The 19,468-nt window shown below is 47.8% G+C and overlaps 1 protein-coding gene across 4 annotated transcripts in view; it reads left to right on the top strand.

Annotated features, from left to right (window-relative positions):
* Positions 1 to 18,737, top strand: part of GRIK4 (glutamate ionotropic receptor kainate type subunit 4) — a 234,319-nt gene extending 215,582 nt beyond the window's left edge. For all 4 annotated transcript variants that reach the window (XM_083163052.1, XM_083163053.1, XM_083163055.1 and 1 more), the window contains 4 exons: positions 4,982 to 5,207; positions 10,063 to 10,191; positions 14,989 to 15,107; positions 16,871 to 18,737. In XM_083163052.1, the coding sequence (XP_083019178.1) occupies positions 4,982 to 5,207; positions 10,063 to 10,191; positions 14,989 to 15,107; positions 16,871 to 17,233 (837 nt within the window). In that variant the 3' untranslated portion in view covers positions 17,234 to 18,737. The remainder of the gene's footprint in view (positions 1 to 4,981; positions 5,208 to 10,062; positions 10,192 to 14,988; positions 15,108 to 16,870) is intronic.
* Positions 18,738 to 19,468: the final 731 nt, after the last annotated feature.

Below are 19,468 nucleotides of genomic sequence, written 5' to 3'. Positions count from 1 at the left end.
TGCGTGGCATTAGAACAACAATATCTCCAGGGGAAAACTCAGGCAGACAAGGAAGCATGGGTGAAAGCCCAAGAGGACTGGTGTAGGTGTCTAAGGGATAAGACAATGTACAGAGAGCTATTTGCAGGGCATACCAGATATGTAGAAGGGGACAGGCCTGGGAGCTACTTAGCCGGATTGGCAAAAGCAGAGCGATCAAGGAGTATTATCACAGAGATCGAGGATACGGCGGGCGGATTAATCACACAAACACCTAAAATAGCCGAAAGGTTCAGGCAGTTCTTTAAAGAACTCTATACAACACAACAGGGCCATTCCCCCACTGAAACACGTACATATCTTAGAGAAATAGCGCATCCCACACTATCAAGCGAATCAAGAAAGATGCTAGATGCCCCAATAGCACTTACAGAGGTAGAACTAGCAATAATGGACATCCCTGGGGGCAAAGCCCCGGGAATGGATGGGATTCCGCAGGAATTATATAAAAGACATAAGAACTTTTTTTCCCAAAAACTCCTGGATCTATATGTTGACTTATACGAGAGACAGACTCTGCCGGCCTCCATGTCAGAAGCCTTGATCGTAGTTCTCCCCGTTAGTGCTGTTTTCAGCTGTAGATACCGATATAGGTATGATTTGGGAAGTCCAAATTCGGCCTTTAATTCGGCAAAGGTTTTAATACGTCCGGGAAGATATATTTGACCTAGAGTTGTTATGGAATATCTATTCCATGCTTCCTTCACTTGAGTCATACTTGACTCTTTAAAGGTCATAGGTTCATCAATTGGGTGCATTGGGTCAAGGGACTGTATATTCATCCTTATATTGGCTTCCTGACAGATTTTTATGGCTTGCTTAACTAGCGGAGGGTCCGATGCCAATATATTCGATTGTAATATTCTACCAATAGGGTGACTACGTGAAGATGTTACTGTGACCAATGCAAAAGCAGTATCGCTGTCCTCTGTCGCCTCGATCCACGGGCGTAATAAGGCTAACTGGGCAGACAGATAATATGCTCGAAAGTCTGGAAGCCCCAGTCCACCTGCCCCCCTATCCAACATAAGTGTATTCAATTGAACCTTCGGTCTGGTATTATGCCAGATGAAGGACGAAAGAGTACTATTGAATTTCCTAAAAAGATTTTTTGGGAGGGGGATTGGTGATTGTTGGATCAGATACAGTAGCTGCGGGAGCACCACCATTTTAATTAAGTTGATCCTACTCGTATCTGACAATGGAAGTTTACCCCGTGATTTAAATTTGGTCTCTAGTTTACACATCATTGGGAGGATGTTATGCTGGATAAAGTCCTCTGAATTTCGGGTTACTTGTATCCCCAGATATTTGAACTTGGTTGTCCAAACTAGAGGAACCGGGGGGGGGGGTAATGTCTGGGGCGACGCGTTGCCGAGGTACAAGATGTGTGATTTATTCCAGTTTATTTTCAAGCTGGAGAGCTTTCCAAAATTGTATATTGATTTTATGACCATTGGGAGTGAGATCCTATAGTCAAAGAGATAAATTAAAACGTCATCAGCGTATTGTGAAACCACATCTGTACCCCGGGCAACGCGCAGCCCACGAATTTCAGTTTGGGCTCTCAGTCTACAGGCAAGGGGTTCTAATGCAAGTGCAAACAAAAGGGGGGAGAGGGGGCACCCCTGCCTAGTGCCTCTAGATAGTCTAAATCAGGGGTGGGGAACCTCCGGCCCGCGGGCCGGATACGGCCCCCGCAGCCAGTTTGTCCGGCCCGGCTGCCCGCCCGCACACATGCCCGCTTACCCTCCCTCCTGTCAAACAGAAGCGGTGATGCGCCGCCTGATCGCCCGGCCAGATAAGGGGGAGAGCTGTGGAGACGCGCTGGCCAATCACTGCGGGCTGTAGTGGTGACGTGCCCGCCAATCACTGCGGGCTGTAGGGACTTCCATCCTCTCGCGAGTGCTGTGATGCGCCCATCATGCACTGCATGGGCGGGAGCATTGCGAGAGGACGGAGTCCATCAGCCACAGCAGCAGCAGCCGCATTACCCTGTGCAGCCGGACCTACAGTAATTACTGTAAAAAAAAAAAAAAGGTAAATGCTGCTCCTGGCTCATCACTTTCCCTAGCTGCCAACCACCCAGCCTCACTCATGCCGACCTCCCTTCCCCAGTGACTGACAGATCCAGGGGTTGTCATTTATTCATAAAAAGTGACAGTGTGGAGGAAGGGGGGGGGGGTGTCTCCCCCAAACAGGATTATGTGATTATGTCTGATTTTCCGACATAATCACATAAACCTTTTTGTGGGTGACACCCCCCTTCCTCCACACTGCCACTTTTTATGAATAAATTACATCCCCTGTATCTGTCAGTCATCCATATCACCCTCACACTGCTGTACATTAATTAGCCCACCGTGGTGTCTCTGCAGTGGTGGGCAGAACTGTTATGCATATGTCCGCATGTATATAATGCCCACATGTATGCGCCGCTGCCCGTATGTATAATGCCCACATGTATATACCGCTGCCCGTATGTATAATGCCCACATGTATATACCGCTGCCCGTATGTATAATGCCCACATGTATATACCGCTGCCCGTGTGTATAATGTCCACATGTATACGCCGCTGCCAGTGTGTATAATGTCCACATGAAAATGCCGCTGCCCGTGTGTATGATGCCCACATGTATATGTCGCTGCCTGTATGTATAATGCCCACATGTATATACCGCTGCCCGTATGTATAATGCCCACATGTATATACCGCTGCCCATATGTATAATGCCCACATGTATATACCGCTGCCCGCGTGTATAATGCCCACATGAAAATGCCGCTGCCTGAATGTATAATGCCCACATGTATATGCCGCTGCCTGAATGTATAATGCCCACATGTATATACCGTGCCCGTATGTATAATGCCCACATGTATATACCGCTGCCCGTATGTATAATGCCCACATGCATATACCGCTGCCCGTGTGTATATTGCCCACATGCATATACCGCTGCCCGTGTGTATAATGCCCACATGTATACGCTGCTGCCCGTGTGTATAACGCCCACATGTATATACCGCTGCCCGTGTGTATAACGCCCACATGTATACGCTGCTGCCCGTGTGTATAACGCCCACATGTATATACCGCTGCCCGTGTGTATAATGCCCACATGTATATGCCGCTGCCCGTGTGTATAATGCCCGCATGAATATATTGATAATTTTTATATGGCCCCCCGAAGGATTTTAAAAATATCCAAATGGCCCTTGGAAGAAAAAAGGTTCCCCACCCCTGGTCTAAATGCTGGTGAAGTCCACCCATTTAGATTAACCCTAGCAGTGGGGCACTTGTATAGAAGCTGTATTCACTTAATAAAGTTCTCCACTAGACTAATAAACCTAGATTTTAGCTTAGCGGCAAATGAAAAGGAGTATTAGGGACAGTTGTACTAAGCCGTGAATATGAGTAATAAAGTGGAGAGAGATTCTGGCTTCAATTAACATTGGTAATTTATTGCAGCAAGGCATGCGAATCCAATCTGCAATAAGTACCCCGTTTTCCATAATAAGTGTTGCAAAAGTACATAGGTATGTTGCCCTTTGGACATATGTATTTTCCATACTTGCCTACTTTAGATTTCACCTCTCCGGGAGAAGCCCTGAGAGGCAACATGTCAGGGGGGTGGGGGCAAGGCTGACATCATTTGGCCCTGCCCACCCATGCTTGAAAACGTCGTGATTCGCGGGCAGTGGAGAGGTGGCGGGCTCAAATGACACGAAATGCCGCAATCGTGGCATTTAAGCCCCACCCCCTCACCTTGGACCCGCAATTTACGGTAATTAAACTAGCGGGTAAGGGGGGAGCAGGGGCTATCACCAGAAAGAAAGGGAGACTTGCCCACCTTCCCGGGGGGGGCCGGGAGAAGAACCCAATTTTCGTGAGGCTCCCGGCCATTCCGGGAGGGTAGGCAAGCCTGTTATTTTCACACAAAAAGCAGGGTTTTTATTGTGAGAGATAATTGAATAGGGGGATAATTAGTGGCTGCAGCATTATTGAACCTTATTGAATACCACTCTAAGGTGGGTGAATCTGTTTTAATCGGTCCCCCTGCGCGTTTCCACGGGGGGGACTGATTTTTCGGTGAGTTATGCGCATATGCAGCCGCTGTGTGCGAGCCGCCACAATGAATAGATTATTTGCTGGGTGCTCGCATACAACAGTGCAGGCAGGGGCCGCGGGCCGGTGGATTGGCCCATGGGAACACCCAGTGTTTCATAGTCGTTCCCATAAAAATGCTGGGCGTTCTCATGGTAATTCCCCAATGACGCAGGTGCGAGGGGGCCGGCAGCTGATGTCAGCTGCCCGTCCGCACAGGGTGCTTACAGATCTGAGACACTACAGAGGTGTCCCAGATCTGCGAGCGCTGGAGAAATCATTAGATGGTCGCATCCATTCGCAGCTGTGTGGGGCCCGGGATCGCAGTGTGCGAGGCGGCCATGCATGTGGCGTCTGGGGGACTCGCAAGGCTTCGAAATTTGCAGCGTTGCGAGTCAACCAAAATAACCTCTTAAGTACCGACCAATCAACTCTTGACATTTTTTGTACTTGTGAGTATATGTTCTGGCGTGTGCATGTTGTGTGTCCTGACATGTGTGTGTGTCCTGACATGTATGTTGTGTGCACAGCTATTTCTAGCCACAAATAACAATTTTTGATATAAACTTTATCTTCATAATCAGCAGTACTATGATTGTTACCCATATAACCACCATTTCCCCAAAGAGTTAAGCCTCTAGAACAGTGATGGCTAACCTTGACACTTCAGCTGTTGTTGAACTACACATCCCAGCATGCCCTACATAATTTTTAGCATGGCCAAATAGCAAAACTGTAGTTCAGCAGCAGCTGGAGTGCCAAGGTTATCTATCACTGCTCTAGAAGGCACAGGAGAACTAATCCAAGAGGTTTTCTGTCTTTAATTATTAGAATTCCCGCTACCAGACCTACCAGCGGATGTGGAATTACATGCACTCCAAACAGCCCAGCGTGTTTGTCAAGAGCACGGAGGAAGGAATCGCCAGAGTGCTGAACTCAAACTACGCCTTTCTGCTGGAGTCCACCATGAACGAGTACTATCGCCAACGCAACTGCAATCTCACTCAGGTTGGAGGACTGCTAGACACAAAGGGATATGGCATTGGCATGCCTATAGGTATGTGCTACATACGTGACTTAATACTATATATGTGGGCTTAACCATATCCACCGCAAGTCATTGGCCACAATATTGGTAAAATATAATCAGCCAATCATGTGGGGCAGTAACTTGGGGCCTTATTCTGGTTGATTCGGTCGAATGCGTATTTTTGAACAGGAACCGAGCGTTCTTCCGTACGGAGCGCTCATACCGTCCGAATGCGGTAAGACGCCGACCAAACGGACCACGAGTGGATTTTTCATGTGAACACCTCCTCCATCTCTGGGAACCTCCCCCATCATTCGATGGTCGCCAACCATCGAATGCAGGACCGAGTGGTCAGGCAGCACCGAGTGCTCCAGACCACTCGGGCATTTCTCCATGCAAAAGCAGGGATATGGGCGGGCATCTGGCAACCGGCTATGTCATATGTCCGCCCCCCACACGGGCGTCACGGCTGAATTACCATATGTACGCCAAGCGTTTTCATGGGAACACCCATGAAACGCGGGGTGTATGCATATGGTAATGAGCCCAAACAGCCCTTCACGCCCATCTCCACCCCCTGTTCGGAGTGTTCCAACCAATCGGTTTCTGTACAGAATTCACGCCGCATTCGGACGTGCGCTGCGTTCGCACATGCGCAGATACGCCTCTGCACATGCGCAAACACCAAACATCGGCCGTCCGACTGCACGCGGACAGCACCGCACCAACCAGAATAAGGCCCTTGGTGCAAATGAGGTACCATTGTTGTTTAGAGCAAACTCCATAAATGTGGTTAGAACATAGAATATTATATAGTTTCTTAAAGGTGTACATTTATTGAAGATTCTAAAAATAAAAAAGGGTTATGTTGCCCATAGCAACCAATCAGATTCTGTCTATGATTTCTCTATAGCATCCTAGAAAATGATAAACAGAATCTGATTGGTTGGGCAACATCACCTCTTACCCCTGACTGTGGAAGGTTTTTGGTGTTAGAGAGGTCGGGGTATCTCAGAAAACACAGATTGTTGGGATCTCCACCACAACAGTCCTTAGACTTTACAAAGAGAAGTGTGCAAGATTTGTGGACTCTTTTCTGTGCACCTGGCAAAGCCACAGATGGAACTTTGCTGGGGTATTCCATACACTCAAAGAAATATGTCAAAAATATATATGTAACATAAAGCCTAAGGTGCTAAGTGTTTTACACAAAATAGGTATACCGTAATGAGTTTGTAGGTCTGCTGGTCTGAAATATGGCACACAGGCAGGTCTCCAGAAACATGGCACACAAGCAGGTCTCCAGAAACATGACACAAAAGCAGGTCTCCAGAAACATGGCACACAAGCAGGTCTTCAGATGCATGGCACAAAAGCAGGACTCCAGAAACATAACACAAAAGCAGGTCACCTGAAACATGGCACATAGGCAGGTCTCCAGAAGGGATGCAGTTAAAATCCCGGCGGTCGGGATCCCGGCGTTCAGAATCCCGACACCGGAATCCCGACCGCCGAAATCCCGACACTTTCTCCCTCCGTGGGTGTCCACGACACCCCTGGAGGGAGAATAAATTAGTGTGCCGAGCGTAGCAAGGCACCGGGCCTGCTGCGTGGCGAGCGCAGCGAACCCGCAAGGGGGGGCGATCCATGTCCCCCCCTTGTCGGGATTTTGGCTGTCGGGATTCCGGCGTCGGGATTCTGAACGCCGGGATCCCAACCGCCGGGATTCAGTACTGAATCCCTCCAGAAACATGGCACACAAGCAGGTCTCCACAAACATGGCACAAAAGCAGGTCTCCACAAACATGGCACACAGGCAGGTCTCCAGAACATAGCACACAGGCAGGTCTCCAGAAGCATAGCACACAGGCAGGTCTCCAAAAAACATGGCACAAAAGCAGGCCTGCAGAAACATGGCACAACGGTAGGTCTCCAGAAACATGGCACACAAGCAGGTCTTCAGAAACATGGCACACAGGCAGGTATCCAGAAACATGGCACACAAGCAGGTCTCCAGAAACATGGCACACAGGCAGGTCTCCAGAACATAGCACACAGGCAGGTCTCCAGAAGCATAGCACACAGGCAGGTCTCCAAAAAACATGGCACAAAAGGTATGTCTCCAGAAACATGGCACTTTGGCATTTACGACCCCAAAAAAACCCTTCAAATAGTTTTGCCTTTCAAGTGTTTGCCCCTTTAAAACTTTGCCAGACTTGCTGGAATCTCTCAAATACCTGCAATTCACCAGCTATTACATTTACCCCATAGTCTGCCTTTTACAAAATGCAGCAAACAGTGGAGTGGAGTGGACCTGATTCAGCTTAAGTTGTAATTTTGGGAGGACTCGCAAAACTACAACTCTCCTCGGCGGTATGGGGGGGGGGGGGCAGCAATGGGCAAGGTCTCTCCACATGCCAGGTCCTTCCCATCAATACAAAGTTTTGCAAATGAATCGCTAACATGCGAATCGCTCTCCATGACAAGAGTAGCCCCTTAGCTGCAAAGCCAGTTGCATGACGGCCATCTTTCTGCAGCTGAGTGGGGTGTCACGAAGCCAACACGGCCTGCCCTGCAAAAGTTCCAGACACGCCTGCATTGTCTGGACCAATGTAACACAGAGTTGCCAGTTCCCTTTCCTCCATGGCCCTTAGAGTGCAATCGCATTTTTTGCAATGTGACTGCAGTTTACGAGGGTGCACTTCGCAGTTCCTGCATGTGCAGATTCGCAAACATCGCCGATGTGCCTTCCCCCCCCCCCCCCCCCCGGATTTTCAGCAGACTGTAGGGCTAGCTGAATTAGTCCCTAAAGCTATATACTGTATAGCACCTTCCAATTCCTATCTCTGAACATTTACTTTAAATAAGGATGTTGGATCAAGAACCATTCTATGTATGTATCCTGGTAGCTCAGAAGAATGCCTCTGCTTGTTCAGATTCCATGTCTATAAGGACTGCAGATACGTAGGTATAGTGTTTGCTTTGTGAGGACTGCATACACTTATGTTAACTGTGTGCCTGTGCTAGAATTAAATGTTAATGTCTATTAAAATACTTATTAGCAGATCTAACTCAAAGACATGGAAGGGAGCCATTTAAGATAGAGGCAGTAATATAATACTTTTCTATACTATACTAGATGGAGTGAGTGTGGTACTTAAATGTGACATTATAGCCCAGCCCCACACTCTGTGGATGGTCATCAGCAGGTCAACCGTTCAAGGTCACCATCAATTATACCATTGGTGGTTATCCATGCAGTTAAGACACCATCATCAGGGTAACTATCAATGTTTTCACCTACCAATGCTCATCAACACTGGCCAATAAGAGGCAGGGGTGGAGTTTCATTGGTCAGATCAGGAGGCAGAGCTAGGCTCCATGTCCCAATGACAAGGAGAAAAAAAACAAAACATTTGTGGACTCTGTGCTATTGTGGAAGTTGAACCTTTGGAGCTCCATCATTGTTGTTAAAACCATCTACCATTGTTGGCTAACCATTATATCACCTCTTACAGCAGGGGTGGCCAAACTGGCCATCAAGATCTGGTTAGGTATTTTGTGACACCTTCCCTTTAGCGCTCCACTTGGTTGAGCCGCCCCGGTATCCTACTTGGTGTTCCTCACACCAAAAGAAAATTAGTGGCAAAAAGAAGTATTGTAGGAACTACAGGCGCTCTCCAAGCTCACATTTAATTACCAACAATTTATTGGTTAAAAAATAATGGTGATAATATTAAAACAATGTTGAATAAAGTTGAATAAGTCAGGGGAATCCCTTACCCATGCCTGATGGTGGAGCCACAGGTGGAATTGTGCAAAGTGCCTCTGGGTGCACCCTGCTAGGATACAAAAGATTGAGGCTGAGAAGGTTCCTGGTCCAATTCAAACTGCAGTAACTGACACGTTTCAAGCTTAAAGGCTCTTCCTCAGGGCTAAATGTCAAGGCAATCATATAGCCTTGACGAAGAGCCTTTAAGCTCAAGACACGTCAGTTACTGCAGTTTGAATTGGACCAGGAACCTTCTCAGCCTCAATCTTCTGGAGCCTAGCAGGGTGCATCCGGAGGCACTCTGCACTATTCCACCTGTGGCTCCACCATCAGGCTTGGGTAAGAGATACCCCTGACTTACTCATCTTTATTCAACATTGTTTTATTACTATCACCATTATTTTTTAACCAATAAATCATTTTTAATTAAATGTGAGCTTGGAGAGCGCCAGTGGTTCCTACAATACTTCTACTTGGTCATCGAGATCTACCAACGGTCCACGTTTCCCAAATCACCTAGTTGGTGCACAGATGTAGTCATTACTAACTGTCACATTTCTCCCAGACCACCTAGCTGGTGCACAGCTGTAGTCATTACTGTCACATTCCACAGATCCCCTAGCTGGTGCACAGATCTAGTCATTACTAACTGTCACATTTTCAAACTTGCTGCGTGATTCCTTCTATAGATCCACAGGTTGCCTAAAACATAACAGAGTCTGTGTAAAAATATATAAAATGCCTCAATATGCCTGAAATAGGTCAACAGGGTTGGAAGGTTGACACAAGCCAACTTGTGCCGACGGGTTATTTCATGCCCTACCACTCACCATGGTGTGGCAGGAGAATACAATAGTGTGCCGAGCGCAGAAAGCCATGGAAGGAGACGTGGCACGTTGTCCATGATGATATTCGGGACAAAAAAATGTGAAAAACCCATGTCGACCTTTTGACTGTCGACCCTCCCATTTTCAACCTAATGCTTGTGTCGACCTTCCAGCCCTGTCGACGTTATGTCTCAATAATGGAGAAACGCGGTGCAGCCATTGTTTTCTATGCCCATAAATGAAACATTTGCCACCTATAACTTGGGTAATATCCTTGCTGCAGGCTCACCGTTCCGGGATGAGTTTGATCTGGCAATCCTGCAGCTGCAGGAGAACAACTGCCTGGAGGACCTGAAGCGAAAATGGTGGGATGGGGGGAAATGTCCCAAAGAGGAAGACCACAGAGCGAAAGGTAAGTGTCGCTTCTCACACGCTGTGTCACAATGGCCCTTATTCTAGTTCAGCGGCGTAACTATAAAATTTGCTCCCCCCTGCTAAAAGTTTGTGCCCCCCCCCCACATAGCATATATATTATATATATATATATATATATATATATATATATATACAAACACACACACTCAAACACAGCAAGAAGTAGTAAAGCACTCAGCAGATCTATACAAATGCCTGAATTAAAACATGTGCAGCAATCGACTTACATTTCAAGCCCAAACACCCCTTTATTAACTCTGTCAAAAGGGATAACATACAAACTCCACACAAAAAAGTAGGCTGAGGGTAGTAGGGACAGTGTTTGCAGGATCAGTACTGTAAGCACAGCAAGGCAATAAGGGGGACAAAGCAAAGGGAGGGTGAGAGAGCCAGGGGCAGACACAGCTGTATATATTATTTATTTATGAGAGCAAGGGTAATGTGTTGGGGGCTGCAGCAGTTACTGTGTCGATGGAAAGGGGGACATGGTGGCAGTGGTGACATGGGGAGGGGGGAAAAGCGGCGGCTGTTGCAGCAGTGCAGTACTGGGCAGGGGCGGATCCAGAAAAAAATGCTCCTGGCAGCAGAGCTGGCTTAGCCTCAACTCATACCTCCAGCACCCGGCAAAGGCTTCCACTCCTCCATCCGGCAGCTTCTTCCCCTCTTCGCAGCTCTGGCATCCAGCAGCAATTATGTCCCCAGCAGGCAGCACCCCGCAGATTCATCCTCCGTCAGCAGAGTAGCAGCAGCTCCGCCCACCTTCTCCTTCTGGTAGCAGCAGGCTCCATCCCCTGGTGGCACAAATCCACCCCTGGTACACAGTAGTACAGTGCGCACTGAAGGGGAGACACAGGTGGATACCCTGTCATGGCCGCGCCCGCGCCGACAAGCGCGGGAGGCGGCCGTGCACAATAAGCAGCAGCCGTCCGCATCTCTATAGTGTAGTGTGACAGACTCACTGTCTGTCACACTCACTTGTCCGGCAGTGGCACACAGCGCCCACGCAGCCCCCGCTCCCCCAAGCAGCAGCGGGGGCTGCCTTACAGTATCTCCGCCACTGTTCTAGTTGACTCGGACGGATGCGTATTTTCGGATGGCCACCGAGTGTTCTTAGCCCCGCCTACCGTACGGATCGCTCACAACGTCCGAATGCGGTAAGACACCGAGTGGATGTTTTATGTGAAAAGCTCTCCCATCTGTGGAAACCTCCCCCATCCTCCAATGGTCGCTGACTTTCGAATGATGGACCAAGCGGTCAGACAGCTCTGAGTGCTTCAGACCACTCGGACATTTCTCAGTGCGAAAGCAGGGATATGGGCGGACAGCTGGCATCCGGTTATGTCAGCTTTTCGCCCCACATGTGCGTCACCATACGTACACCCAGCGTTTTCATGGGAACGCCCATGAAACGCGGGGCGTACGCATATGGTAATGGGCCAAAACAGCCCTTCACGCCCCTCTCCACCCCCTGCTCGGATGGTTCCATACGATCCTTTTCTGGACGGAATTCACGCCGTATTCGGACGTGCCCGGCGTACGCACATGCGCAGAAACGCCTCTGCACACGTGCAAACACAATACATCGGCCATCCGACCGAACACGCAGCCGTCTGACTCAATCAGAATAAGGACCAACGTGTAGCCTTATTATAATAAATACAGTATATAAAGTGGAGAAAATAGATTTGAACTGACTTGGCCAAAACAGGATGCATTCAGCATGTACAGTGTGTAGGCTGCCAGGAATTTCATTTCTTTATTTATATGTATTTCTTTAATGTCATCTTGGTGAAATAGTAGAAGCACAGACACGGCTATGTCATGGATGGTGAGATCTGTGGACTGTGGCGACTAAAGGTCCATACACACTAGGTGATTATGCCCAGCGTGTATGGACAGTGATGAACATTTACATCGCTGGGGGAAAGCTGCTCAGTGCATACACACTGAGCAGCTTTCCCCCTGCCCTGCGCCGGTGGTGGTGGGGGGGGGGTTTAGGATGGCTTTGAATAGCGCAGCGCTATGCAAAGCCGTCCTCAAAGCCGCTCATCTGCTGGTATAACCAGCAGACGAACGGCTTTCCCGGCGATGATTCGGGAGCGCGCGCTGCTGCTCATCGGAGGGGCATACACACTGGGTGGCTTTGAGCTGAAAGCCGCTCAAACATGCTGTTTTGAGGGACTTTCAGCTCAAAGTTGCCCAGTGTGTATGGGCCTTAAGTCACCACAGCAGGTGACAGTAAACTACATTACTTAGAGGAGGATGACTGGAGCATTCAGACTGAGACAGTGTCAGTGTGTGTATGGCTACTGCATCTGTGCCAATGTAGGTGTGTGTATGTGTACGTGTGTTTGTATGACAACTGCATCTGTGATGGCGCCGGAGTGTGTATGTATTCTGCATCTGTGACAGTGCCGGTGTGCGTGGATGGTTTCTGCATCGTTGACAGTGCCGGTGCACATGGATGGCTTCTGCATCTGTGACAGTGCAGGTGTACGTGGATAGCTTCTGCATCTGTGACAGTACCGGTGTACATGGATGACTTCTGCATCTGTGACAGTGCAGGTGTGCGTGGATGGCTTCTACATCTGTGACAGTGCAGGTGTGCGTGGATGGTTTCTGCATCTGTGACAGTGCCGGTGTGCGTGGATGGTTTCTGCATCTGTGACAGTACCGGTGTACATGGATGACTTCTGCATCTGTGACAGTGCAGGTGTGTGTGGATAGCTTCTGCATTTGTGACAGTGCCTGTGTGCATGGTTGGCTTCTGCATTTGTGACAGGGCTAGTGAGCATGGATGGTTTCTGCATCTGTGACAGTGCCGGTGTGCGTGGATGGTTTCTGCATCTGTGAAAATGCCGGTGTGCGTGGATAGCTTCTGCATCTGTGACAGTGCCGGTGTGCGTGGATGGTTTCTGCATCTGTGACAGTGCCGGTGTGCGTGGATGGTTTCTGCATCTGTGACAGTGCCGGTGTGCGTGGATGGTTTCTGCATCTGTGACAGTGCCGGTGTGCGTGGATGGTTTCTGCATCTGTGACAGTGCCGGTGTGCGTGGATGGTTTCTGCATCTGTGACCGTGCCGGTGTGCGTGGATGGTTTCTGCATCTGTGACAGTGCCGGTGTGCGTGGATGGTTTCTGCATCTGTGACAGTGCCGTGTGCGTGGATGTGACAGTGCCGGTGTGTGTGGATAGCTTCTGCCTCTGTGACCGCGCCGGTGTGTGTGGATAGCTTCTGCATCTGTGACAGTGCCGATGTGTATGGATAGATTTTGCCTCTGTGTGTTATGGAGTTTAGACTATAAGCTCAAATGAGGCAGGCAGGGCCGGATTAAAGCAGGGGCAAAAGGGGTCAGTACCCCTGGGACCCCCTCTAGCTAGGGGCCCCCTGTGGTTGGCATGTACAGTATTTAAAAAAAAATAGCATAAAGTTTTGTGCATGGGAGTGGGGTAGTGCTGCAGCTTCACCTATCTGCCAATGTTAATGGAGCTGAGCATCGGGAGCCAAGACACACTGACTGCACAAGTGTGCAGTACATTACTGGGAGTTGACTAATTCCCATGACACTTTGCACAACAGGCCAAAGGCTGAGAGGGTTGTGCTGAGCTCTGATTGGTGGAGCTCATTACATGCTTCTCAGGTCCATGGAGGACAGCAGCAGCAGCCTAGTCATGGGAGGGTTTTTAATCATAGGCAGCACTGGGACTGTGAGGTCTCCTACAGTCCTACAGAGTAAGGTGCAGAGGGACATACAGGCTTTTCATGTGATATATATATATATATATATATATATATATATATATATATATATATATATATATATATATATATATATATATATATATATATATATATATATATATAAATATATATATATAAATATATAGCCAGGAAGTAGCAAAGTACACACAGACAGCGGCACTCAGTGGGTTTTCAAAAATATGTATTCAAATATTGTCCAACGTTTCGGGGACTAGCCCCTTTGTCAAGGTGTTGTTTCCTGCACCTTGACAAAGGGGCTAGTCCCCAAAACATTGGACAATATTTGAATACATCTTTTTGAAAACCCACTGAGTGCCGCTGTCTGTGTGTACTTTGCTACTTCCTGGCTACCTATCGTATCCTGAGGGCACCTAGGAATTTGCCACATTGAGTTGGAGTGCCAAGCCGCAATACTACTTCTATATATCTATATATCTATATATATATATAGAGACAGAGAGAGAGACAGAGAGAGAGACAGAGAGAGAGACAGAGAGAGAGACAGAGAGAGAGACAGAGAGAGAGACAGAGAGAGAGACAGAGAGAGAGACAGAGAGAGAGACAGAGAGAGAGACAGAGAGAGAGACAGAGAGAGAGACACAGAGAGAGACAGAGAGAGACAGAGAGAGATCTCCCCCCCTGAAGTGTAATATTCTCCCATGCAGTTTGCGGCCAGTAATGAGTGGCCGCAAGGGGGGCCCCCTGTCTAAAGTGCCCCAGGCCCCCTGGAGGCTTAATCTGGCACTGGAGGCAGGAAATAAGCATGGGCAGCGGACAGCTTTTGGTGGACTTGCAAGGCTGCAAAATTAGCAGCCTTGCGAGTCAACCAGAATAAGGTCCATAGAGTAGTTCCAATGACATCATTTATTGCAAAATAATTATGAGCTTAAAGTTAAAAGAAATAAGCACGCGACTGCAGATGGAATATTATATCAGTTCATGTCTGAATAGCTTGGGATAAGTACGGTGAAGTGCAACGTTGATATAATCTCATTTTCTCTCTCTTTCTGAGGTCTGGGAATGGAAAACATCGGCGGCATCTTTATTGTGCTAATCTGTGGCTTAATCGTGGCTAGTTTCATGGCTATGCTGGAGTTCCTGTGGACTCTCCGGAATTCTGAGGAGTCTGAGGTACAGTAAGATGACTCTTTATAAAGCCTCATGGCTATGTGCAGTTTCTTGTGGGCAATGCAGGAAATAGACGATGCTTTGTGGGATACTATACAGCTTTACATGTAAACCCTGAAAGGATTGTGTCGGGAAATAAGAAAGATATACAGTATATGGCAGTGGCAGTTGCAGAGGGGGCTGCAGCACAGTCCAAAATTCAAATAGGGGATCCACACCAACAACTGCCACCAACATCAAATGCCAGTACTCGCGTTGATCCCCTATTTGAATAATTTTTACTGTGCTGCAGCCCCACCTCTGGATCTGCCACTAGAATATGGGGTTCTATAAATCTATCTATAAAATTAAGTAAACTATTGCTACATTTTAATGATTTTCTCATACTCACAGTTATGGTCACTCTTTTTCCCTACAGTTATTGTGAGGAACATTACTAAATTGAAACTGGTACTTATGTACTAACTGGGCTGCCGATTTTGAACCATATCGCATGCGATGCGATGCGATGGACCCGATTTTTCCATAGGATTCAATGTCAAAATGGACTGAGTCCATTTTAACATGGAATTCAATGGGAAAAGGGGTCCTTTTCATACCCCTACTATCCAAGTGGGCATGGAGTTGGATATAAACCTGTGGCGAGCGTAGCGATCCACCGAGCCCGAAGCGTGGCGAGCGTAGCGAGCCCCGCGAGGGGACACAGAATACCGTCCCCTCGCGGGGCTCGCTTCGCTCGCAACACTTCGCTCGCAACGCTTCGGGCTCGGTGGCTCGCTACGCTCGCCACAGGTTTATATCCAACTCCATGCCCACTTGGATAGTAGAGGTATGAAAAGGACCCCTTTTTCCCATTAAATTCCATGTTAAAATGGACTCAGTCTATTTTAACATTGAATCCTATGGAAAAATCGGGTCATCGCATCGCATCGCATCGCATCTGATTGTATGCCTTAAGTTAAGGCATACAATCAAAAAATCGGCAGCCCAGATAATACATAAGTACCTTGAAACTCCATTGGCTGAGTGGGAAAAAGGGGGGACATTTCAATTATTATTATCTATATATTAATGGCAGACGGACAACTTTTTTAGTGTCTTATTTCTGCAATGCAGTTCATTAAGCAGGACACAGTGATGCTCTTTCATTTGTAGCTGCTGGTTCACAGATGTAAATTGGCGCTGTAATCGGTTGCTTCATTTCGGAGTTATGTGGCAAAACGTCTGAAAGCCAATCACAGTGCATCACCATTGTACTCTGGATAATGTCAGTTGGTGAACTCTCCCTGTGCACCTGCTGCAACCACCCACTAAGCAGGGCTTTTTTTGAAGTTGGGTTCCTAAGGAGGCGCAAAGTGGCAAAATGTTCCACCCAGAAAACCTTTCACGAGGGTTTCTAATAATGCAGAAGATAGGATAAATAGATGTTATCAGGGCCACCATTATAAATGGTGGGGATCGAGACTGACAAAATAGGCAGAGCCCCCTTCCCTTTCTTGGACAACTGGAATGCCTGGTGAGACCTGTCTCTGCAGCCCTGGTCACACTAATCAACCTCCACATTGCTTCAAGGGAAACGTGTTCTCTGTTTCTGACAAATTATATTTTATAAGCTCCAGTCCAGGGTCCCCTTTCTGACTGGGCCCGAGACTGCAGTCCCTGCAGCCCCCCCCCCCTTTGGCTGCCCTGGATGTGATTGTTCTAGAAACTATTTTTTCTGACTCCAGATTTGTTTCATTCATTTGTTTTCTCTGATTATTTTCTAGGTTTCTGTTTGCAAAGAAATGGTGACAGAATTAAGCAACATTATTCTCTGCAAGGACAGTTTACTGCCGCGCCGGAAGCGTGGGGGTATCACACGTGCAAGATCTGTTATTCTGGACGATAAGAGAGGACGCAATAGCAGCATTCTCAGCAATGGTAAACTGTGTGCGGGCACTGGCCCTGACCCATTGGCACAGAGACTGGCACAAGAAGCAGCTCTGGTAGCAAGAGAATGTACACACATCCGAGTATGTCCGGAGTGTCGCCGCTTCCAGGGTCTCCGAGTACGCCCGCCTGTGGGGTCCCCAGCACAAAGCGAGGAGAGTTTATGGGAGAAGACTACAAATAGCAGTGAGCCGGAGTAGGGGAACTCTGCAATTATGGACAAAACTAAACCTCCAGTACTGTTCATTTTATTTTATTTTTGTTTTTTAGAGATCATACAATTGTAAAATTAAAACTTTTTACAGCTAGAATAAAATTCTATTAGTGGAATATCCACAATATAAAAAGAACATCTCCCACGATGGATTTGTGTGTTGGCATTAAAAAAATCCTGATACCATAAAACGAATGGTTTTTTATCAAAACTAGTATTGGACTATGTTTAATGTTCCCTTTTCTTCTTGGATATTGAAGGTTCATTGTCTTCCTTTCTAGAAGTTCAATACGCTTAGAGGCTTCTCTTATTTGAGTACCCACCATGCCTGTAGTGACACAAGAACATTTTGAAATGGTAATTCAGTACCGGTAAGAATAAGGGTCTCCTCTATGTATGAACAGGAAACGGTTTTGATGTGTTAATCAATGGAGAATCTTTGACCATGGCTTTTTGTGTGTCTTTGAAGGTAGTGCTGTGCCAGTATTCATCTTTTGTAGAGAAAGTCGAGCCCCACGCGTCCTGGCCACAGACGTAAAAAAAAAAAAAAAAAAAAAAGTTGACGTCACAGGATATAAATACTCATTCAGTCATGTACATATAGAGCTTTGTCGTAATGTAACAAGAAAAAGGGTTACATTTACTAAGTAATGGTTTGAGAAGAAGACGCAACCGTTTTCCTATTTGCTGCAACATATCGGGCGTTGATTCAGGTTGGCTCGCAATGCGCATTTGGTTTGCTAATGGAGAAAACCATGTGCACTGCAGGTGGGGCTGATGGTACATGTGCAGAGAGAGTTAGATTTGGGTGGGGTGTGTGCTTCAAACTGATATCTATATTGCAGTGTAAAAAGAAATCATCCAGTATTTACCCTGCACAGAAACACAATAACTCGTCCGAATCTAACTCTCTTTGCACATGTTACATCGGGATGCAGTTTAAATCCCGGCGGTCGGGATCCCGGCGTTCAAAATCCCGACGCCGGAATCCCGAACGCCGAAATCCCGACACTTTCTCCCCCATGGGTGTCCACGACACGATCCACGTCCCCCCTTTGTCGGGATTTCGGCGTTTGGGATTCCGGCGTCGGGATTTTGAACGCCGGGATTCCGACCGCCGGCTTTTCATGCCGAATCCGTTACATCTGCCTCACCTGCAGTGCAGCATGGTTTTGTCCATTAGCAAACCAAATGTGTTTGTGAGCCAAACTGAATCACCCCCATCATTCACATGTGCCAGTACTATGACAAGAAAACAGCAGTTTGGGGAATTGTCCTACAGGACAATCGGACTGAGATATTTCTGGTAAAATCAAAGGAAACTATCAGACTTTCTTAAATCAAACTTTAGTAAATGTGGCCCTTACTGTAAAATTCTATCTTTTCCAGGAGTCCATAAAAAGCTGTGTATGAAAGAACCTTAGGGATATTTTTGATGAAAAAACTACAATTCTATGCAATTTCTGTAAAATAAAGTTAATCATTCTTAATACATGTATGTGTTGTTTTATACTATGCCTTTGTGCACTGCCCTGAATGCTAATTGTGGGAAGTCTAAAGATATAGATTTTTTTTTTGTTTCCGTAACTATAAAACATACCCCGTTTCAGGTAGGCTAGCCCTAACCTATCTGACCTGCATACGTGTGTGTTCCATGGGAAAGCTGGGAGACATACAGATGGGACCGGGCTCATCTTTGCAGGGGATGGCGATGGCGACGCCATTCGCCATTCCCTGCTCCCGCGCCATCTGTGTGTCGGAAGGGGACGCGCGCGCACGAGGTGCGCGCGCGTCCCCTTCCGACGGTGCTGCCGTCCCCTTCCGACGGTCGCCCGGTGCCCACACCGGGCGCCCGCACCCCCCCACAGCCTCCTCGGGTCCCCCCAGCCCCCCTCGAGCGGGAGGCGGACAGTATTGCGTCCGCCTCGCCCGCCGGCCGCCCGGATACTGAGACGCACGTGCGTGGGGGACGCACGCGCGTCTCAGTCAGATGGCGCGCCGTGTTGCTGGCGGATCGCCAGCAGCATGCTGCTGGCGATTCGCCAGCAAGCATAAGGCCTGCCCTATCTGTATACTGGCTTTTATCACTGATTGGCAGAGTAGGAGGGATGAGCAAGTGCACCTGCACCTGGCCACACCCCCATTCTGACATGACCACACCCCCATCCTGACAGGGGGGGGAATTTACTAAAGGAAATTTGTAAAAAACATTGGTGTATTT

The sequence above is a fragment of the Crinia signifera genome, chromosome 19 (genome assembly GCF_055691185.1).
Source record: "Crinia signifera chromosome 19, ASM5569118v1, whole genome shotgun sequence".
In the NCBI taxonomy this organism is placed as follows: domain Eukaryota; kingdom Metazoa; phylum Chordata; class Amphibia; order Anura; family Myobatrachidae; genus Crinia; species Crinia signifera.
Note: the sequence above shows the minus strand (reverse complement) of the source record. Positions and strands in the feature narration are given on the sequence as shown.